This window comes from Miniopterus natalensis, chromosome 7 (assembly GCF_054644295.1).
Source record: "Miniopterus natalensis isolate mMinNat1 chromosome 7, mMinNat1.hap1, whole genome shotgun sequence".
In the NCBI taxonomy this organism is placed as follows: Eukaryota; Metazoa; Chordata; class Mammalia; order Chiroptera; family Miniopteridae; genus Miniopterus; species Miniopterus natalensis.
Window position 1 is genome coordinate 434081 of NC_142087.1, and position 24004 is coordinate 458084.

A 24004-nucleotide genomic window follows, 5' to 3' on the forward strand; every position below is an offset into this window, starting at 1 on the left:
CCAAAATTTTTGTCTATTTTGTTGACGGGTGTATCCCAAATCCTAGAAGACAGCCTAGACACAGCAGGTGCTCAATAAATGTTAGTCTTCAATAACTTCTTCAAGGACTTGGTAAACCAAGACTCTGACTCATGCTCCCTCCATTAGCAAAGTCATTCATGCTTGTAAATCTCTCCCCCCTGCCTACCTAAAATCTATTCAGTATACTTGAGAATATGTATCTACTCTTTTACCAGGCTTTAACCAAGCCCCTCAACATGCTGTTACTGCCTCCCCAATAAGCTTCATAATTTTAAAAATATAATTTAGAACAAATTTCTCATTTCTTAAACACTTCCATTCCTTCTCCTCCCTACTCCTTTAACCAAATGCGGCTACAAAGCACCTGAAGTGTGTCTCATCCAAACTGAGAGGAGCTGAAGTAAAATATATACACCAGACTTGAAAGACTTAGTATGAAAACAATATATAAAATAGTTTAGTAATAATTTTCATATTAAATGTGTTGACATGATAATGTTTTAGGCATATCAGATTAAATAAAGTATACTATAAAAATTAATTTCACCTGTTTCTTTTCACTTTTTAATGTGGCTGCTAGAAAATTCTGCATTAGATATGTGACGCCCATTAATTACATTTCTATTGGTTAGCACTGCACTAAACCAGTTCCAAACAAACTGGCTCCTTCTTCCCTGGAAGAAATTCTTTCCCTGGTTTTGTTTTAATAAGCAGGAGACTGTGAAAGAAGATGGGGGAATATAACATGCAATTAAAAACAGAAACTAAATAAAATCTCTGTAATGCTTTGAAATAACCACTTTGATCTTCACTTGACAGAAAACATTTTAAGATAATATTTTTACAAAGACACATATATAATAAGTAGTGTATTTAAATTACATTAATAACATCACTATCTGTAAAAGTTCATCAAGCTATAACTTGATTTGTGCACGTTTCTCAATGTCCTATATTTCAATAAAATACTTTAAAATACAATGTTAACACCACACAAATTAATTTTTTCCAAACCAAATGATTTCTGTGTTTAAGAAAAAAGAAGATTCTTGCTTTTGCTTGCTTCCTAAAGTGTTAAAGGAGTGAAATAAAAGCACCCTCCTGCTTTCGTTTCCTGCCTTTAGAAGTCAGAGTTCAGAAACAGATCATTTAAATACTATTCCCTCTCATAGGAATCTCCTTAGCAACCTTTTCCAGCTTGTCATGGGTTGCAGAATTCTCTGAATCTCCTATTCTTAAAAGGGCCCGTGTCCCTTCCAGAACAAATAAATTTAATAACGAAAACTTAACAAGCTCTTTAAATAGAAATTTTAAGGAGGTTTCACAATTGCCTTCAATTCTTTTGCCAGCTCCTTTCCTCAAAGCACTCTGCTCTTCTCCCTTCTCAAGGTAAAGTCAGATCTGGTAACCATGACCTCTCTAAAACCAACAGTGACCACTTCTATACTGGGCAGTCATTATTAAAGGCCATCCCTACCATGAGACCCCCAGGCCCATTTCACAAATACTAGTTGTTAATGCATTTTTAATTAATTTATTAAATTTCTTTCTTATATAAACTACAGAACGGTAACAGAAAAATACATTTGAAAATATCTTTACGCATTGTATGCGGGAAACGTATTTATACGTTTTACGTTGACTGGCAGTAGAGCGCGCGATGAAAACTACCCGCAAACAATGTGTTAATTTTAAAAGTATCAAATAATGCAAATTATAATTGTACTGCTCCTTTTTATTACCTCCATATTAACTACATAATTTTATTAACTATACAGGAAAAAAGGAGTAAAATTCCAAGTTTAATAAACCAAAATTTATATAAATAACAGTTTTAAGGAAATAGGCACTGTTGCCTCTAAAGTAAAGAGGGAATATTTGTGTCTAAAGTGCAGACCAAATTAGGGCCAGTGCCCACAGTCTTTTGTTTTATGCCATACACAGAAAGGTACCCTTTTCTCCTCTCTCCTTTCTGGGCTTGACAGTGATTTATTGGGGCAGCCACAGGAGGAAAGGAAAAAGCTCACCTTGCACTAAAAAAGAATTGAGACTCACATTCATACAATCAATACAATCACTGGTACAAAATGGAGAGGCTTTGTAGCACGGTATTCTTAATTTCAATTATTTGTAAAATGTAATGAAATAGATGTATTGCCCTACCCCCAACACGTCTCACTCACATACCAGCTTCTCTCTCTTCCCCACTACGGACAGTCTCCCTTCCCCACTATGGAAAGTTTTTTGTGCTGTAGAACGGAGACAGCAAAAAGAAAGACACAGCATCAACGTAAAGGAAAGAAAAGGAATGGGGAAAGGAAAAGGCTACCAGCAACCTGATTTTGGACTCTCATCTGGAGTGGAGAATCTAGGTATCACCTAAAAAGGGAAAGAACAAAGGGCAGAGAGAAGACAGGACAACAGGCTGGGCTCCAGGAGAAGTAGGGTAGGGTGAGGTGGTTTTATTTGACAGTGAGTGTTACGTGGAAGGTTCCAGAGTCGCAACAAAAGATAGGGAGTTAAACATTTTTCATAAGGGAATTTGGATAATGTTATTAAGTATTGTTATAATCTATAAAATGGATCTACTGTAAGAGCCTCTGGGAGACGCCTTTGATTGCACACTGTGTTTATGTGCTACCCTGTGTAGGCAGTGGGCAACGTGAAGCCTCAGAATTGACCAAGTGTTAGAATTCAAAACTAATAGAAAGAGAAAGTCAAACTAGGTCAGACAGTGACTTGATCAAACAAGTTCAGGTTTTGTTCTCTTTCAGTTATGTAACTTCTTCATGTGTATTTTTTTTGTTAAGATTACTAATAAACCGACTTTTTATTCATTTGATAAAGGCAATATTCTAAGCAGCATGAAATGTCTTGAGGACAGCACTGTGTTCCCTATGCTTAGCACGGAGTCTGTAAATGGCAAGTGCTCAACAAATAATGGCTGAATTAGGAAAGTTTTAATATTTTTACCCAGAATTCTTCCTCCTTTTCACAACTCTTCATTTTCCTCGGATCTCTATTTTACCATGAGAATTACCCCCCAGGCATACATTCAAACTACAAGGCAAAGTGCTTATTAATTATCCACAGATGTGAAGGCCACAATCTATAAAACTGTCTCACGAACTTTCTGTTGCTGAAGAAAAATAAGCAGTTATGTGAGATAAAAACCCTGTGAACAAAACCATGGGAGTTCAACAAGTAAAATCAGTCATCAACTCCTAATCTGAAAGCCATCTATACCTTTATCTTTATATTCTAGAAAGTACTCTTGCAATAAAGTTGATATTCTAAATAGAAAATGATGGTAAGGGGAAACAAAAACTGCTTGAAATTCAGTTACAATGGACCAAACTAAAGTTTGTTTCAACACACAAAAGATTTCAACTTAAAATATAAATTATATAAACATTCTCTCAAAAGTCTCTGATTCAGCATTCAAATATTTAAATATTCTCTCATAAAACAGCTTTGAAATAATGTATTTAAATAGTTTGGGGGATTACTCTATTCTCTGACACTTAGTTTCATTAAGACAATTTTTTTAAAAAACAGCAAGAAAATGAAATAAAAGGAATCCAAATTGGAAATGTACCAGAGCTTTTTTAACCACTCATCTACTGATGGGAACTCGGGTTGTTTCCCAGTCTTAGCTATTGTAAATAACACTGCTATAAACATAAAGGTACATATATTCTTTCTGATTGGATGTTTCAGGATTCTTAGGCTATATTCCTAGAGGTGGAGTGACTGGGTCAAACAACAGTTCCATTTTTAATTTTCTGAGGAACCTCCATACTGTTTTCCACAGTGGCTGCACCAGTCTGCATTCCCACCAGCAGTGCACTAGGGTGCTCTTTTCTCCACATTCTCGCCAGCACTGTTGTTTGTTGATTTGTTGATGGTAGCCAATCTGGTAAGTGTGAGGTGGTATCTCACTGTGGTTTTAATTTGCATCCTCTGATGATTAGTGACATTGATCATTTTTTTATACGTCTATTGGCCATCTCTATGCCCTCTTTGGAGAAGTGTCTATTCAGGTCCTCTGCCCATTTTTAAACTGGATTGTTTGTCTTCCTTTTGTTGAGTTGTATGAGTTCTTTATATATTTTGGAAATTAAGCCCTTATCAGATGTAGTACACATATCATTTTAACTTCTTTTCATGCAATTCCATCTATAAACCCTTAAAATTTAAAAGCAGACAAAGCTTTTTGCTAAAAAAGCAGATCTGATACTATAACTGCCTTTTTAAATATGTTTTTATTGATTTCAGAGAGAGAAAGGAAAGGAGAGGGAGAGATAGAAACATCAGTGATGAGAGAGGATCATCAACCAGCTGCCTCCTGCACGCCCCCTATTGGGGATTGAGCCCAAAGCCTGGGCATGTGCCCTGACGTGAAACTGAACCTCCAGGTCCATGGGTCAATGCTCAACCACTGAACCACACTGGCCAGGCAATAACTGCCTTTTTATTTCTGCTAGCAATTTGAAGATTTACTTAGTTTGGTCTCAAATACTATTTTACAATCATATAATACAGGCTCATTATGCTGCTAAAATTGTGCATAGATACAAATGTTTTTTAAAATACCACATACTTCTTTCATGTTAGGTTTTTGAGTTACTTATAAAATTATCCAATGGCTATTAAATGTCAATTAAAAGAGGTATTACTCATCCAATTATCACCATGAGTCTACATGAGCCAGAGGTGAAATCAAAGTGCTGATATAAAGACAAAACAGACATTTTTTAATATTATACTCTGTGTTAGAGCACCAAGCACCCATATTCTACTACAGTTTATTTTAGGCTGCTCAGGAAATAAAATTTTTCCCTGTAGTCCAATTTGTGTCAAAAACTGTAGATAACCAGCCCAGCGGGCAAGGCTCAGTGGTTGAGCATCAACCTATGATTCAGGAGACCATGGTTTGATTCCCTGTCAGGACACATGACCAGGATGCGGGCTCGGTCCCCAGGTGGGGCCATGCAAGAGGCAGCCGATCAATGACTCTCTCTCATCATTGATGTTTCTCTCTCTCTCTCTCCCTTCCTCTCTCTGAAATCAATAAAAAAATATATTTTTAAAAACACACACAAAACTGTAGATAACTGGAATGGAATTCTGATGTATCTCTTGGCTTATTTTCAAAATGAGCCTTGGATTTCCCCACAAAGCAGACTAATTCTAGGTCTTACTTCCCAGCAGGTTCAAACATACAGAACAATTCTGGAGTAGCTTTTGTTTTCTTTTTGTTAGCGTCTCTCTGTTTATTCACTCACAATAATGCACAGCCCCTGGACCAGGAAGAGGCAAGAGGGGCCATGACAGGGTGGGGTGGGGAGGGAGGCGGTACCTGCTTCCTTGGCCCCTCTCCCTTCTGTGCTTGGAGGTGGAAAGGAGGGAGGGTCCCCCCTTATCCCCCAGAATGTAAACAGCAGCAGGTGAACAAAAATAAAAATACAAGAGACCAGAGGAAGGTCCCTGACATCCCTCTACTCCAGAGTCTTCCTTGTCATCAGCACAGGTGCCCTCATTGCCCCATCTACCAAAGCTCCCTCAGTCCAAGGGGCTTCCTTGTGCTGGCCACATCCCCAGGGGCAGAGTCCAGGGCTCAGAAATGCTAGGCTAGCAGCTCACACATGTGACAGGAACAGGCTCCTTGCTGCTGTGCAGGGTCAGCCAGTACATATGAGCTTAGGAACTGGGCCCCAGCTGGAGCAGACAGCCCACCTGCAGGGCTTTGGTCTCAATGACTCCAGCCCCCACGAAGTACTCAGGGTTGGGGTCCACGTTGTCCAGGAGAGCAGAGCTAAACCCCAGGATCTTGGCCTTAATGACTTCTGCATCCGTGGGGTAGCTGGTTTTGAAGATTTTCTGTGCCTCCTGTTGGGGGAAACTCGGCTGCTTCCAATACTGGAAAAAGTCCTAGGATGCCATCTCAGTTGGCTGGAAGAACTTGTTGATGGTCCTTCAGGGTGAGGGACTGAGGGGCTCTCCCATATCTGTAGCACACTGACAGGAGTGGGGCAGTCAGGAAGTCCCACAGTCACTTGATGTTGAGCACCTGCTACACCTGCACGGCTTGGTCTGCATGGCCAGCTGAGTCTGGAGGTCTCCAGGGTGGATTATACAAATTTCTGGAATTGTAGTGAGGTCTTATTGCCATAGAAGAGATACATATGGCCCAAGCCCAGCTGGAATTCCAACTTGTCTCCAATCTGCAGCAGCTGGTTCTCAAATAGGAACTCACTGTTCTTGCACATGAACTTATTCAGAAGTTCATCAACTTTTGGGATGGGTGGACCAATGTCCTCAGGACAGAACTGAAGAAGGCCTCCTTGGGGGTGGGCCCCAGGCTGGGATTGGCAGCCAGGCCATCGGAGGAGATGTCCACCAGGAAGTTGCCTGCATTGGGGGCAGTCTGGGTTACCACTGTGGCAGGGGCTGCCTGCAGTCCCAAAAGGTTGGAGGAGGGGGAGGGCATCCACAAGGTGCTGGAGATGGGTTCCACACCCCCACTGATCATCACTGCTGGTTGGTCCCTCCAGCAGTCATCCAGGATACTGCTAGCTCCTGGCCCCTTCTTGCACTTCAGCTTGGCCAGGATGGGAAGGGCACTATCTCCTCTCAGCACCGTGGCCAAGATGTCCAGGCTGGCCACTCAGCTGAGGAAGCAGTACTTGACTGCATGCTGCTGTAGCTCCACATCCGCACTACATAGCTGGGAAATGGACCACAGCACTCCCTGGATGGTGGCCTTGGTCTCTGAGAAGAGTTTAATGAACTTAAAGTAGGTGGACAGCAGCAGGGCCTGTGTTGCCATACTGCACAGGTGCAACTTGGAATACAGCAGTGAGAACTGCACCAGGGGGCTGGAGTGGGGTTCCCCAGCAATCAGATTTCCAAACACCCCAAGAGTGTAGCCTCTGACCATCACCATGTTCTTGTGACAGGCTAGGGCCTGGAGCACTTCAAAGACATTCTTGGCCATGGAGCCCTGGATGTCATCACAGTTCATAACAATCTGCAGCATGCAGTATCACACTTCCTCACTCACAGTCACCTGCGATGCAGATGAGGTTGAGGATGGTGTCCACATATCAGCTGCAGTCTGCTGTGTATTTCTCAGCCAGGATGGCTACCTTCAGGATGATCTCTTCACAGATGGCATAGTCAACTGTCTCCAGGTACCACCACATGTCTGACATGATCTGCTTGGCACTGTTCTGGTTGCACATGGGTAGAGTAGGTCAGCTACCCACTGTAGCACACTGATGTTCCACTCCGTTTTGAGGGTGTTGATGACAATATTGATGTAGGTCTTGACTGCCTCATGGGAGAACTCAGAGCTGGCCAGCATGCACATGCTCTCCAGGAACAAGTAGCACAGGCTAGTCTCCCAGTGCTGTAGAAACTGACCCAGCTGATTACAGGCCCACACCAGAAGGTTGGGCTCACTGTTGTAGTGGATAATGAGGCTGATGGTCTCAAAGAGGATGGCATTCTTGCCACTGGAACGCTGGGCCTTCCTGGACTTGGGTGGCTTATGGGCTTTTGTTGAGCACGGTCTCCAGACACTTGACCAGCCTCCCCTTCATGTTCGCATCCTCTGGTGGGAGTAGCAGTGCACCAGCTGCAGGAGCTTCACCAAAAGCCAGGGCGCTGGGATGAAGTAATAGGTGTAGTCCTGAAGGTCAGTGGAGGCTAAGGAGACCTGGCTCAGGTGAGACACATCCAGGGAGATGCAAGTCTTGAAGTCATCCATGTTGTTCTTATAGAGAGAGGTGATAAGGCTGACAGCAGCCATGACCACGGCCATGTGTTGGTCACTTAACAGGTGCATATGGGGGCTACTTGCCCATGCGCACTAGGTCCGGTGAGGAGTTGTACAGCCTCATCAGGCACAGGGCCGCGTTCTGCTTCATGCTGTCCATGCTGCCCCTGGCCACCAGGATGTGAGAGATGTCAGTGGTGAAGGCCTCACCTATCTTACAGCTGCCTACATTGGTGATGCACTGCACAGCCAGACACATGAAGGTGGGGTTGCGGCTGGCCAGGTCATTCTTGATGGCATTATTAATGAGCCGGATCAGCTCAGAGTTAGAGTTCACCAGCACTAAGATAAACAGGTAACCTCTCTCTCTGTGTACTCACTGGAGCTAAGCAGGTTTGTGGCCTCCATGTATCCAAAGGCAATGTCATGGTCCAGCAGGAAGATGAAGAGTAGTTCACACACATATTTTTTCTTACTGTAGCCATCCAAGGCCTTGAACTTGGAGTGAATGTTTGCCAGTTCTTTGTTGATTCTCTTAATCTCTGACTCTTTGCTCTTATAGCTCTGGATGTTAGCGATGAACACTGCAAGCCCCTACATACCATCTCCCTTGAACACAGCTGGCAAGAATAAAATAAAGACATGTTTTTATTTTTATTAAGAATAAAAACATGTTTTTATTTTTCAATTGCAGTGGATGTATAATATTATATTAGTTTCAGGTGTACAACCCAGTGATTAGACCTTTATATAACTTATGAAGTGATCACCCTGATAAATAGTACCCACCTGACACCACACAGTTATTATATTATTATTGGCTTTGTTCTCTATGCTGTACTTTACATCCCTGTGACTATTTTGTAACTACCAATTTGTTCTTCTTTTTCACCCATCTCCTAAGTCCCCCTCCAGCCTGGCAGCTGTCAAAATATTCTCGGTATCTATGAGTCTGTTTCTGTTTTGCTTGTTCATTTATCTTCTTTTTTTAGATTCCTCGTTTAAGTGAAATCATATGGCATTTGTCTTTCTCTGTCTGATTTATTTCACTCAGCACAATACCTTCTAGGTTCATTCATATTGTTGCAGATGGCAAGATTTCATTATTTTTTATGGCTGAGTCATACTCCATTGTTTATATGCACCACTTCTTTATCCATTCACTTATTGATGAACACTTAGATTGCTTCCAGATCTTGACTATTGTAAATAATGCTGCAATGAACATATGCATGATAGATATGTATTTACTGCCATTTTTAAATTCATATTTTTGATCTTTTTTCTTCTTCTTCTTAAAGAAGACACTTTAACATTTCTTGTAATGCTGGTTTAACAGTGATGGACTCCTTTAGCTCTTTCTTGTCTGGGAGCTCTCCATCTGTCCTTTGATTCTAAATGATAGCTTTGCTAGTTGTAGGTCCTTGCTTTTCATCACTTTGAATGTTTCTTGCTAATCCCTTCTGGCCTGAATTGTTTTTGTTGAGAAATCAGCTGACACTCTTATGGGAGTGCCCTTGTAGGTAACCAACTGCTTTCTCTTGCTGCTTTTAAGATTCTCTGTCCTTAACCTTTGGCATTTTAATTATGATGTGTCTTGCTGTGGGCCTCTTTGGGTTCATCTTGATTGGGGCTCTCTGTATTTCCTGGACTTATATGTCTATTTCCTTCACCAGGTTAGGAAAGTTTTCTGTCATTTTTTCATATAGGTTTTCAGTTCCTTGCTCTTCTCTTTTCTTCCGGTACTCTTACAATGTGGATGTTGGTATGTTTGATGTTGTCCCAGAGGATTCTTAAACTTTCATTGTTTTTTGTATTCTTTTTTTCTTTTTGCTGTTCTGATTGGGTGTTCTCTGCTTCCTTATCTTCCAAATGCTTCAGTGATCCTCTGTTTCATCTACTCTACTGTTGATTCCCTATAATGTATTTTTTATTTCAGTTAATGTATTCTTCACTTCTGACTGGTTCTTTTTTATGTTTTCTATCTCAGTTTTTATGTTTATTATTTCTTTGTTGAAGTTCTCACTAAGATCACTGAGCATCCTTATAACCAGTGTTTTAAACTCTGAATTTGGTAGATTGCTTGTCCCTATTTGTTTAGTTTTTTTTCTGGAGTTTTGTTCTGTTCTTTCATTTGGCACATGTTTCTTTGTCTCCTTATTTTGGCTGCCTCCCTATGTTTGTTTCTGTGTATTAGGTAGAACACCACATTTATTTTTAAAATATACTTGAGAGCTTACTATATACTAAGTATTGTTATAAACATTAATTCTCATAACAAATTTATGAAGTGAATACTGTTATCATTCATATTTTAGAAACGAGAGCTAAAGTATAGAGAGGTTAAGTAACTTGTTCAAATAACTATAGCCAGTTCATTCAGGTTTCTCTTAATCAGTCTTTATTTATCCGCAATGTAAGGTATCTGCATAATGCTGATAATTAATTTAGTGTCCCACTTGGGACAGTGAAATACCCGAGTGTCTCCTTATTCTGTATATACCTCTTACCTGTGACTATTTAAATTCCTGGCATTATGTAGCCAGGGAATGTGTTTCTGCTAGATGTAAATTGGGCAAAGGAGTGAACAAAGTATTTATATAAGGTATATATGCAGTTTATTTCCAAGATGTGAACGTGTTTTTAATAATTTCCCTCAGTAAAGCTTAAATATTTCTGCTATGCTACTGTTTTTACAAACTAGCTCTGTCAAGATTAAAGTATTGACAAAGTTAACCTTATATAATGCTTTAACCTACTCCACTTAAAATACAGCTAATCCACCAAGGGGAACACCAGGATTGTTTTAGTTATTCATTTAACCTTCTTTCCTGCTAAAGGTTAAGGGCCTCTGAGTGCTTCATAATTAGTGGTGGTTAATAGAAGACAGGAATGTGATGAAATTTGGAAAACTAAAAACAACAGTGAAAAAGCCTCAATTAAAATACTTGAAAATTCAAATCCTTTAGGTTTTAGTATTTTTAAGTGCTTAGCAATTTTCATTAACTTGAAGAGTATAATCCACAAAACTATTTAAATAATGACAGTAGAAAAAATTTGTAAAATGGGGGTGAAAGCTCCCCCTAAACTATGGATCAGGACTGCTTCCTTGGCAGACAAGTACCCACAAGTACAGGTCAATCATTCAAGAGTTTATAAATATCAGTCTGAACCACTCTTAGAGAAGAAGAAGTTAGGGTAACACATTGTTTAAACAAAAGGGGCAAAATACAGATCAGTGGTTGCCAACTGCTGGGAGGAGAGGAGGGACTAACTACAAGGAAAATGGGAGAGGAGGGAAATGGGAATTCTCAATTGTAACTCAAAAGGTTAAATTTTACTGTATGTAAATTATACCTTCAAAAAATGAAGGAAAAAAAGTTGTAGGAAAAAATTAAATTACCTATTAAAGCAAAAAAAAGTGCATGTCTTTTAAAACAGTATTTTTGCTTTCCCAGTTGTGGTCCTAACTACATTTCCCAACCATGGTTTGTCAACTACGGATGCAAAATACTGTTTTTGATACATGGTTGAATCCGTGGATGAGAAATCCATGGATATGAAAGGTCAACTGCAGAGCAAAAATTTATAATGGCTCTTGCCAGTGTGGCTCAGTGATTAGAGTGCTGGCGAGTGCACCGAAGGTTCATGGGTTTGATTCCAGGTCAAGGGCACGGACCTGGGTTGCAGTTTTGATCCCTGGCCCATTAGGGCGCATGAGGGAGGCAACCATTTGATGTCTCTCTCTCACATTGATGTTTCTTTCTCTCCCTCTCTGTCTGTCCTCCCTCCCTCCCTCCCTCATTAAAACTCAATGGGGGGAAAAATCCTCATGTGAGGATTAACAACAACAAAAGTTATAATAGATTTTTGACTGCGCAAGGGGTCAGCACCTCTAACCCCCCCACATTGTTCAAGGGTCAACTGTACTTGATTTTGAAAAACATTAAGCTAATCTTGAAGTAGAAGATCACATAAAAGTTGACAAATGCCTATATATGGCCTCCTTGCTTTCTCTAGTCATAATTTTGTTTGAGTTGTATGAGAAGCATTAAAGGGAAAATTAAAACTAGAAAATAATTCATAACAATTTTTATGTACCACAAAAACTAATAAAAACAGTCAAACTTAAACTTATGTATTTTAACTACATGCCTTGATGAGGGTCCTACAGACCCAGAAAGATGAAGGGATTCTGTTTTCCATCACATTGACTCTTCCCAACAATACCCTTTCCAATTCAGAAAGGCTGGCATAAGCCAGTATTACATGTGGAACCAGCAATATGCTATTCCAATCCTATCGAAGATCCTACTCACTTCTACTTACCTACACAACTTGTTAGCAGCCCTTTTCTTGGTCTGGCCTTAATACCAGCAAGAGCTTGAGGGGCTTTTAACTTACAAAAAGAACTAGGAATCTCTTTTATCAATAGAAAAACAATTTAAGGTCAAAAAGAGGCTCTAGCAATAACCTTTCTGATCCAGAATAACTTCACTCTCAAAAATAACCCTGTCTTCTCATTGACAAAAAGATTGGCTAAATCCTTACATCAAGGATTCCCTCAACTTCATAGTTTTACCTCTTTCAACACTCAATTCTGTTTCTCAGGAACAAGCTCCTCTGCCATCTCCCAGGCCAACAGTTCTCAAACATTTTAGTTTTTAGGACCCCTCTACATTCTAAAAAATTACTGAGGAGTCCAAGGAGCCTTTGTTTATATGAGCTATAACCTATCAGCATTTACTATATTAGAAATGAAAACTGAGATTTTTAAAAATTTAAATTAAATCATTTAAAAATATTAAACAATATCAGTAACATTTTAATGGAAAAACTCTTTTCAAAATAAACAGTGAGAAGGGTCATATTGTTTTACATTTTTGCAAAACTCTTGAAGGTCATGCTTAATAAAAGCTAGATCTCAGATCGGCTTCTGCAGTCTGGTGTTAGTCACAGTCACACATTCATGTAGCCTCTGAAAACTCCACTGTACACTCTTGAGACAATGAAAGTAAAAGGGCAAAGAATGTCTTGGTATTACTTTGAAAATATTTTTCTCCTGACCTTGAAAGGGTGTCAGGAAGTCACTCCCAAAGCCCTAAGAGCACCACTGCTCTAATCAAGCCATCTTCTAGACGTAGTCCTAGGTCTGGTTTCAGCAAATATCTACTAATTTAGATTCCAGTACCACTGTCTCTTGGTTCCCTTAACAACCACCACCACCACCACCACCAAATATATCTATCGTCTTCCTAAACCTAAAAACAGAAATGAAACAAAACAAAACTACCTACTTAAGCTCTCTCCTCTTTCTCTCAAGTCACCAAACTTCTTTAAAAATTTCCCACTGGCTCTACTGCCCCTCCTTTTAATTATTGTAATTACCAAAGTATATACAGAAAGTCTCATTTTTTCCCCTTATTTATTTATTTATTGTTGACAGTATTACAGATGCCTCCCTTTTATCCCCCCCTCCACTCAGCCCTCACCCCACCCCAACCTTCCCCACACTATTGTCTGTGTCCATGCGCTATGCATATGTGGATGTATGTTCTTTGGTTAATCTCTTCCTGTCCCCTCCACTCCTTTCCCCTCTGAGATATGTAAGTCTGTTCCACGTATCTGTGCCTCTGGATCTATTTTGTTCATCAGTTTATTTTGTTCATTAGATTCCACATATAAGTGAGATCAATCTCATTTTTTAAAAAATCCAAACAATATAGGTAAATCACCATTCACAATCCCAATCTCTTCCCCAGAGGTAACTACCACTGTTAATTTTTTATTTTCTTGTGATTTTTCTTCTTTAAATAGTTATAGAAAAAAAATCTGGAAAAGAGTTCTGTTTAGATTCTGATTCTTTGGGTGACCAGAGTAAGTTATGAATCAAAGTATAAGGGCCAGGAGATAAAATGAAGTGACACTCCTATACAAAGTAAGTACTAAACAAGACATTAAAACCATGTTGATTTTATGGCTTGTATTGCCATAATAAGACAGAATAATAAGACTTTATGACTATGCCTTGTATGTAAAACCCTCACATTTCATTACCTAAATGCAGATGAATGCTGACTATATCTGTATCATCTTGACATATATAATAGTGTCTTTGGGGTTTACAAAACATTTTCACATATATTGTCTCTTTAAAATTTCACAATGCATGAGGTTTACAGGGACTATCATTAACATTCCATAGATAAAAAAGCAAAAGTTCTAAGAAAAAAATTATTTGCTCAAAATTACAAAGCTAGAAAGAAACACACCAGAAACGACAGAATTTATATCTTTTGACTCAAATCAAATCCCACTCCTTTATATTATATCAAACAGTATATAAAAAATCCTTGCAACATAAAAATATTAAGTTCTTGCCTATTTTTAGGGCTAATTTGGAAACATCTCTACTTTCAAAGTTGAATAAAAAATACAAAAATGAATGGTATAACTTTTGAATATAAAAATAGTAAATTATTTTTGCTTCTTTATTATACAGTATAATCCCTTGGGAACCTCGAATTTTAAAGTAACAGCTAAAAGTTACTAACACCTGCATTAACATGTAGATGTATTATAAAATTAGAAAAGTAACTTCTTAAATCCTTAAAATTAGGCACTGCTATTAACTCAAGATTTAAGACTCCTCATGTAAGAAGGATGCAACAGCTCCTGAAAGGAACACCACACATACATAACTCATGGAGGCAGCCCTCGTATTTCAGTGTTATACTTGAAACTCCTGCAAGGAACACCTAAGATAGTAGAAATTCCTTAAGTTTCACAATTAGAATTTTAAATTATTTAGATTATTAAAAATTAATAATCCTACTTATACAAATAACAAAGCAATTAATTCACTATTAATCTTACAGAAACACAGTTTCCAAGTTCCTATTTTTTCCTACACAAAGGCAGCTCCATAGGAGTCTAAGACATTTAAATGGTTTCTTTATTATGACACACTAGATTGGTTTATGGGGGAAAAAAGAACTTAAACTACTTCAAATTAAGGGCTCTTAACCTTAGCTAACTCAATTTCACAAATAACTCAAGAAAAATTTAAACTATGATTAAGCTAATCTTTATATAATAACCCTGACATTTTAAAAACATGGATAAGGTAACTGTCTTTTCTTCACATTTTACTCTTCCCAAATATAAAAGATATATACCTGCTCTCAACACATTCTTATCAGAACACCAAAAACCCCATAGTGAAACAGTTAGTACTCAAAGTTAGTAGTCTACAGAGGACTGCAAAATTGCTTTACTAAGAAATATTTGAGCATTTCTCTTACCTCTGTTTCTGTACAATGTGAATATCCCAATTTACCTGTAATAAAAATACAAAAAATTACTTTCAGAGGACTTTAGCTTTTTTATCATTGATAAAAATATTTGAGCTACTCTGGCCATGGCTTCATTACATTTATGAAACTCTATGCAAATAAAAGGTGCTAAATGGAGGGGGGGTCAGATGCCAGCTGGAGGGGATCAATGGGGGGAAAACAGAACATCTGTAATACTTTCAACAATAAAGATAAATTTTTTAAATAAAAAATAAAGTAAATAAATAAAAAGTGCTAAATGACCAAATATTCTAGAAGGTCCATACGAAAGTTTAAGTTTACATAGGCCCATAAGAAAATAATAAAGAAAAAAAATGGGAAGGATATGCTTAATTGTAATAAGATCTATAACACATACACATATTTAATATGCATATATACAAATTAATAAAAGTAAAACAAAAATACTTTTAAAGTCTTGCTTTCTTTTGAAAATACCTTAAAATACTTTTAAAAGGTACCTTTTAAGATACTTTGAAATGCCTTTAAAAATTGAAATGCCTTCCAAAGTACTTTAAAAGACTAGGACCTTTCCCCAAATATACTTCTTTTCTTTTTTTTTCCCATCACCATTTATCTGCTCCATACTCTCTTCTACCTCCACCCTCCCAAACTGCAATCACCACACTGTCGTCCATGTCCATGAATTCTCTTTTTTTTTTCTTTTTGGCTCAATCCTTCTACCCACTCCCAACACTCCCCCCAACCCTTCCCCAGAACTTTCTGCCTGTTCTCTATGGGTCTGTCTCTATTCTGCTTGGTAGTTCAGTCTGTTCATTAAATTCCACATGAGTGAAATCATACAGTACTTGTCTTTCTCTGGTTGGCTTATTTCACTTAGCATAAGCCAGTTTAAAGGTACAGTGATCATTTCAACGAAAGTAGACATGTTTCAAGCATATTTTCTTTAATATATCAAGGTTGCTTTTCTTTAATATAGGATTAGGTAAAACCATATAATTAATCTAGTAGTTCTTCCAACTGAAGATAACCTAAGGAACAACTACACTGAACAATATTTGGCTGCTCCAGCATTAATATTTTCTCTTCACTGTTGAGACAAAACACCAAAGAACATATACAATTATATATTTCTGTCAATTAGGGTGACTAAAACATACTTTTTAAATTAAAAAAACAGTTATTTTAAAGGAGAACCTTTTGTTGTTGTTAATCCTCACCCAAGGATATTTTTTCCATTGATTTTTTTTTTTTTTTTTTTTTAGAGACAGTGGGAGGGAGGGGGAGAGTCAGAAACATTGATGTGACAGAGACACATAGATTGCCCCCCCACACACACACCCAGCCCTGGCTGGATCCAACCTGCAACCCAGGTACGCACCCCCCCCCCCCACCAGGAACTGAACTCTCGACCCCTCGGTTCTCTGGCCAATGATCTCACCACTCAGACACACAAGCCAAAGCTGAAAGGAGAATCATTTATTAAATAGTTTTAACAGAAAGACTAGCTAACACATTTATATTGGGTCCTAAAAATTTTCATTTCCCCAGCCTATGTTTCTCAAATTTCATTGTCTTAAATTCAAATATACATTTAGCCCCGCCTCTTTCTCTCCACCAGCAGTAGCCTCCCTCTTACCTCTTTCCTCTCCCAAGCCTACTACCCCCAAACCTAGCCCACTGTGGTGGTTCTATCAGCCTGTGATTTTTAAAAAATGCTTAACTAGAACTTATATACCTCAGTGTCTATGATAAAACTGTAAAAAAAAGTCATAAAAGTTTTTTATATGCTTTCTAATTTGTAAAATGAAAAATAAAGTTGAAACCCACAATTTCTGATGGGCTAATAATCCTAATATTAAATACTGGCTGAAATTGAGACCAGAAAAAAGGAACCTTAGGTTCTGTGAACTTAAAATGATAAATAAGTGATAATTAAAGATTATATGAACATATAGATAAAATGAGTTTAATACATATGGGTTTATATGCTAGGGTTTTATAAATATATAACTTTATATATTATTGTTATATAAAACTATATATTATAAAGTTATATATATCATATATTATCTTTTTGAAAATTGATATGGCTGTTTGCTCAGTCTTTGGCAGATTATACTTGACTCCTAGAGAAATGGTAATGAATTTAACTTAGGGAAGCACTGTGAACAAAAACAGCTCACAGAAGGAAAAAAAATTTATTAAGCACTTGTACTACACAAGGGGGAGAGGGGGGGAGGGAAAATATCGTATCAAGACCAGTTATGAGAGAGTAACCTCTCTGAGAGTACCTCTTCAGCATAATATATTCTTAGAGTAAAGAGAATTACAAAAAAACCTAGAATTTTATGTAGTAGATTTGCTGCTGGTAGTAGTGTTGGTGAAACAATTCTGAAATTATTCTGTATTTACTGTAGCTTTGGGCAGTAAGTAAATACAGAGGTATTGTTGGGAACCACAGATGGAGAGAGAAGGGATATACAAACCAAACACGGAAAGGAGAGGAAGAGCTGCAGTGGTGAACTAGAAACCTCACAACTTCAAAAAAGCCAGACCTTTCCTAGCTCTGCCCAAAACAGGGAGAAGCAACAACGTCCCGTTATGAAAGGGCATACCTACCCCATTCCCCCTCAAAGGTACCAGGACTCCTTAGGAAAGTGGCTGGCTCCAAGGCTGGGGCGAGGAAATTATACAATAAACTGGAACATCTTTTTGCACAAGGAAGTAATGCCCTCAACGAATAACAGAGTGATGTCAGAAGGGCACAAGTCTATGAAATAAGATTTTTATTGACCTCTATTATAAAACTGAAAATGCTCTCCTAGAAGAGGACCAAAAATTTTTGTGAGAACATACAATAGCTTTTGGTTATGCAATCTGAACTGGTGACTGAGTCATGCAACTATGGAAATGTGGCTAAGTATGAAGTGCTTGACCACCTACACTACTCTGCCACCCAAATCCTTGCCCAGTCTCCTACCCAGGAATCAGAAAATCCCAATTACATGACAGCAGAGTTTCAAGGAACCTTGAAAATGACCTTGCCCAATCCACTCATTTTATAGATGAGTAATCTGAGCCTGAAGAGTCAAATGACTTGCACAAAATGACAGAGTGAAGAGCAGACTTCAAGGCCTCTAAGCTCCTATCATGTGTTGTAGTTGTGGTTATTCCTGCCCCCGCAGTCCCATGTACAGGGGTCGGGGGGTGGGGTATCAGATTTCAGGGTGCTGTCCTAGCTACTCACCATTTATAACATGGCAAATAGGAGAACACATTCATTATTTAACACTTAGAAACTGCCGGTATAGCACCAAGAAATTTTCATTTGAAACCTTTTGAGTCTTTCTGCAAAAGTTGGCCACATTTTTTTATAGAACCAGACCTGGAAAATCCCTCTAAACTCTAGAATCCCATGGCTTCAATCTTCTACAATTCCAGTAACCTAAGCTGATGGTCTAATCAAGATTTCAAAGTATTAAATGCAGTGAATTAGTTCTTTCAATAAACTAACTTCACTGATTTTAATTTTTATTAGGTTGAGTTTAATTAGAAGGCTAGATTAACTACATGATAACATACAATAAAAGGAAATATCTGAAATACTTAAACATTAAGTTTCAAAATATTTCAACATTATCAAAGTACTTATATACTAGGTAGAGGAATAATTTGCATAGCATGGCAAAACTTCAGTGTTTCTCAAAAGGAATGACCACTTTAATATGTAATAATTAAAGTTGTGTTTTAGACCCTTCTTTTTACCTCATTCTGAAATATCTGATATGCCCTTAAGATTTAATAGACAAGTTCCCAGGAAACAGAAAAACCAATGTCTTCCTATAAGTTGCTATAGAATGGCTTTAAAAAACAAACTACTCCTAGTATAAAATGTCTGTCATAAAGAATTCATCAACTAAGACACCATCATCTTCAGCAGACATTTTAAATCTCAAATGCTGATAATCAAACAATTCCACTCAGCAGGACTGATCAATAAATGACCAGGAAGACTATTTCAGTGAACACACCCTAGCAGGGCCACTCATAGCCTTGGCTGATCAGGATTAGACCTTATATAGCACACTCTCTGAAATAGCCTCACCTCAATAGATTCACAAATTCTGATGCGCCACACAAGCATCTGGTGGAAATTAAGGCAGTTTCAGAAAAAATTTATAGATGTTCATGTAGATGAATACTTTTAAATTATTAAGGCAGCCAGCAGTCTTTGGAGTAGAAACTTTAGCATATGATTGAATTATCACAGTCATATTGTCATACAATTCATATTAGCAGAATAAGCAAACGACAAACTATGCCCCCCAAAAAGACAAAGAATCCCTGTAATTTTTAGGATGAGTAAATAACTCTCAGAATTATTCTCTGAATTTTTCCTGTGACCAAACTCTGGGCAATGTTTAGGTCCATCTGGTCATGTGAAAGTATGTTCTTTTTCACACTCAGAGAGATAGCAATAAATATACCCTGACCTTCTGCCAGCTTCCCTCCACCCCCCTTATTTGTTCAATAAATATTTGCTGAACATCCAACCACTACTGGTAAGCACTGGCGATATAGCAGTGAACAAGCCAGACATGGTCCTTGCCCCACTGGGTTTACGTTTTAGTGAACACACACCAAAAAAAGCAATCAAATAAAACAATTATAGCTGGTAATAAATGCACTTAAGGACAGAAAAGGGAGAGAAAGAAAATAACAAATATGATCCAATTTAGGGTAGTCAGGCAAGATTACTGGAGAAGGTATCTAAATAGAGACCTTAAAGTTGGGTAGCAGTTCACTGCAGGGCTTGGCGAAGAACCTGCCCAGAACCAGGAAGCAGCATGTGGTAAGGCCCTGAAAGCATTTGGTAGGTAGGTAGCAGGGACAGATCACATAGACCTTTAAGGATAGTTATTAGATTTGATGGGAAGCTACTGGAGGATATTAAGCAAGAGCTGATTCAAGGTAGGTTTCCAAGTCAGTCCTGGAAAAAATATTCATTCATCTCTTCATTCATAGAAAATATGTCTATGACAGAGATTTTAAGGAGAATACAGGCCCTCCTCAAAACCCGCCTCTCCTTCCTTGAGATCCTCTGATCCCTATCCGCTGGCCTCAAACCAGGCTCTAGGACCTCCAGCTTCAAGTCACCTTTGCTGTAAATATCAAGTATATCCCTATTCTAAAATGTGGGCTTCTGCTTTATTTTTTTTTAATTGATTGATTTTAGAGACAGAAAGAGAGACAGACATTGATTTTTTGTTCCACTTACTTACTGCATTCACTGGTTGACTCTTGTATGTGCCCTGACCAGAGAATGAACCTGCAACCTTGGTATATGAGAATAATGCTCTAACTAACAGAGCTACCTGGAGAGGGCCAGCTTCTGCTTTATTTTTGAGATGTAGTCTGCACTTTGCATCCTAGATCCTGTAACTCAATCCCTTATCTGTAACTAGCTAGTATATTTACTATCAGAAGTAAATACATTTAAAAGACTTTGCGTGCTTTTAAAACAAAGGACGTATGTGTGTGGTCATGCGAGTAAGCGTGGCAAGAGGGGGTGGGCACCAGTGTGCAAGTGGATGTGTGTGTGAGCGTGTGTGAGTAGGCAACAGCATGCAAGTGAGAGAGTAAAAAATGGGTATGGGCACCAGTGTGTAAGCAAGTGTTGTGTGAGCAGGTCTGGCATGTGAGCGCATAAAAATGGAAAGCAAGCAAGCAAGCCTTGGCGTATTTGTGCCAGTCACCTTCCCAGGGACTAGAGCCTAGCCCTCAGACCTAATATCAGTGACTAAAACCAACCACCAGGCTTCCCCAGCACAGACCACTTACTGGCTCTTATCTACAACTACTGTCTGCCCTTTCTGACTATGGTCATCAGATGAGCAAGCTCTGCAACTGGACTTCTTGAGGAAGGCTGGCTGCTTTATAGAACTAATACCCCTGATTTCTATCCCTCCATGAAGTTAGGTCTCACCAACACCACTGCCACCCCCCAAAAATCTAGGAGTAAGTTTGGTCTAGACCTCAAACCCTCCCAACCCATTCCATGAACTAGAGTAACCATGTTGTAACTGACCCTGTTCTAAAATGGAAGTTGTAAAACTGTTTTCTTAATTATTAGTGTTATTTTTCTTCCTATTCAGCAACTTTAACTAAACTCTCTATCATCTCATAGAACAAATATCATTAAATGTCAAGTATTTTCCACTAAAAAATAATTACTTCAGTTTCAGCATAATTTTTTCAATAAAACTCAAATATGTCTTTATGTAATTTGGGAACACTCAAAGTTCGTACAGCAAATAAGTTTCCTCTCTTGTGCCAATTTGAATTAGATTGGTAGTGGTTGTCTAGAATGCTACCTTCAGAAAAGTTCTGAAGGCAAATATGGGGTAGGAGGTGCCTGTGTCCATTAAGCAACATCTGCCACGGGGACAGAAGGGAGTGACACATTTCTGACAATCCTGTGCTAGAGGATAGTATGATGGAAGTTGTGGTTCTTTCTGTAAACAGTGTACATCTGGGTTAAAACTTTCCCATGTGATATTAATTCTGCCTAAATATCATGAACCCTCAAAAATACACTGAAATCACAGCACTATATCACTTTTCTCAAGAACAAAAAGTTGGAGAGGTACTTCTCCCAAGCCAAATCATAAAAAGTGCCAAACCCAAAAGTTCTTATATTTCCTGTCAATCGAAGAATTCTAGTTTTCATGCATTTCATACACACCACTGTGTATTTTTAGAATCTCCTCTGGCATTGTGGCATCTGATTATGTATGAAACCATCCTAGCCAAAAGGAACTGTGCCAGAAAGATACCTCAGGTACTTCTATCCTCAAAGTTGAGCTCCTTTAGATATAGCACTATAACTGCCATCCATATCCACTTTCCAAATATGTTACCCTCTATCAAGATTGTGTATATGTGATTTAAATTATAAAAACTATGTAGGCATACATTTTTAGCTGTTTAACCATATATTATGTGTGTGTATATATCTCTCTCAAGAAACACCTTCTTTCTATAACTTCATAAGTTATACATTTTTATTATACATATGAGTAAAATACTAAGTTCTTTAATTTACAAATAGACTTATATCGTCCATCACAAAAGGTTAGGGTTAAAGAACAACTATCATTAAACACGTTTTTAATGAACTTTAATAATTTCCAACGAATAAAATTTAATTTCATATACATCAGACAATAAATAGGTCAACTGTTTCATTCAATCTTACAGAACTCAAATGAAATTGGTTCCAAGAGTTTAGAGGGAAAATTATATTTACATTATTTTTATTATTAATGTAAATAAGTCTCTGTTCACTCCCCAAAGGATTCAAAGAGGCCAAATTAAATTATAAGTGAATATCAAACAAGTTAAAATGTGGTAAAGTGAAGGAAAATAAAAATTCAAGAATATATAATATTTACATAGAAATCATTTAAAACAATAAATGGTGGTCAAACACTAAACTTTCCCTGACATTCTACTAGACTCTTCATAGCCCATTACAATCTATGCTAAAAATCTAAGTTAACTAAGAGCTAGTGATAGTATGAAGGCTAACACTTCAGATTGTTTCAGCCTCAAGAATCATTTTGTGGACTTCCAAACATATGTCTACTTAAGACTGTTGCAGAAGTTCTTTATCATCTTGAATCAAAGTATCTTGAAATATTCATCTTTTTACAAAGAAAAGAAATGGCTCAGTGAAAACGTGTGTAGCATGTATGAGTTGACAAAATGCCCTCACATAAATTTCCTCATTTGATTCTTACAACAATGTTGTAAGGGCTGGATATATACGATTTCCATTCAACAGAAGAATAGGGAGTCAGAGAGGTTACACAGCTTGTCTGAGGTTATGCCTAACTGATAATAAGAGTCAGAGCCAAGAATCAAAACCACTTCTGCAACCAGCTCTTATGTTCTTTCAATGTTACCATGTGACGTTAAACAGCTGATTTGCAACCTTCTAGAAGAGCAAAGGAACTTGACAGGAATCAACATGACGCCATAGGAAAAATATTTTTTCCAGGCCAATTTAATTTCCAAGAAGTGTAAGTCATCATCTTCCCACCCTACCCTGCCCCTCCTGCCTTCCCTACCATTCACACACCAGGGGGGAAAGTCTGAGAGCCTTCCAAGATTCCTTCCTCTTTCTCACATCAAAAACTAAAAATCCATGTTCTGTTCTACTTCCTAAATCACTCTCAGTCTAACTTTTGGTCCCCATTCCTACTGCCCTCATTCACATCTCCATCATCTCCTGTCTGAACAGCCATAACACTCCTAACTGGTTTGGCAACTTAAAGGCTACTGAGATCTAATGATAGTATGACATGCCTATGGTGTCTTTGCCCTCAGTTTTACCCAGTTCAATCCATATTCTACAAAGCTCCCTGTAATCTTTCCAGAAAAAGTAATCTGCTCACATCATTTCCCTGCTATAATCCTTACATGGCTCTCCATGGCCTATACAGACTATAAATACAAACTCGGTGGTGTGGCACAAAATAGTCCTTCAGAGCCTGATCCTAGCCAACATACCTCGCCAGCCTGTCTCATTCTCCTCCACTCCCACACGCATCCTATGCTCCAGGCACAGTGGATACCACTGCAGGGAAGACAAACAGGTTTAACCTCATGTGCCAACTCCAAATAATTGGTAGTGGCTGCCTGAAGCACCCCGTTAAGAACTCTGAAGTTGCTTATAAATTTAGCAACAAAAATGCAATGACTGATTAAGCAGTGTCTGCTTTTGGTATGGGGAAGTAGGTGTTGTTGCCACACTGCACGCATTGCTGTTCTTTGAGTACTTCTTCCATATTTCTAAACCTTTGTGCTTACGACTGCT

General features: G+C 38.3%; 1 protein-coding gene and 1 pseudogene across 2 annotated transcripts in view; both read right to left on the bottom strand.

Annotated features, from left to right (window-relative positions):
• Positions 1 to 24004, bottom strand: part of SPIRE1 (spire type actin nucleation factor 1) — a 121211-nt gene that overhangs the window by 90158 nt on the left and 7049 nt on the right. For both annotated transcript variants that reach the window (XM_087818665.1, XM_087818664.1), the window contains exon 2: positions 15109 to 15143. In XM_087818665.1, the coding sequence (XP_087674791.1) occupies positions 15109 to 15143 (35 nt within the window). The remainder of the gene's footprint in view (positions 1 to 15108; positions 15144 to 24004) is intronic.
• LOC107525235 (AP-2 complex subunit alpha-1 pseudogene) lies at positions 5265 to 8431 on the bottom strand (annotated as a pseudogene).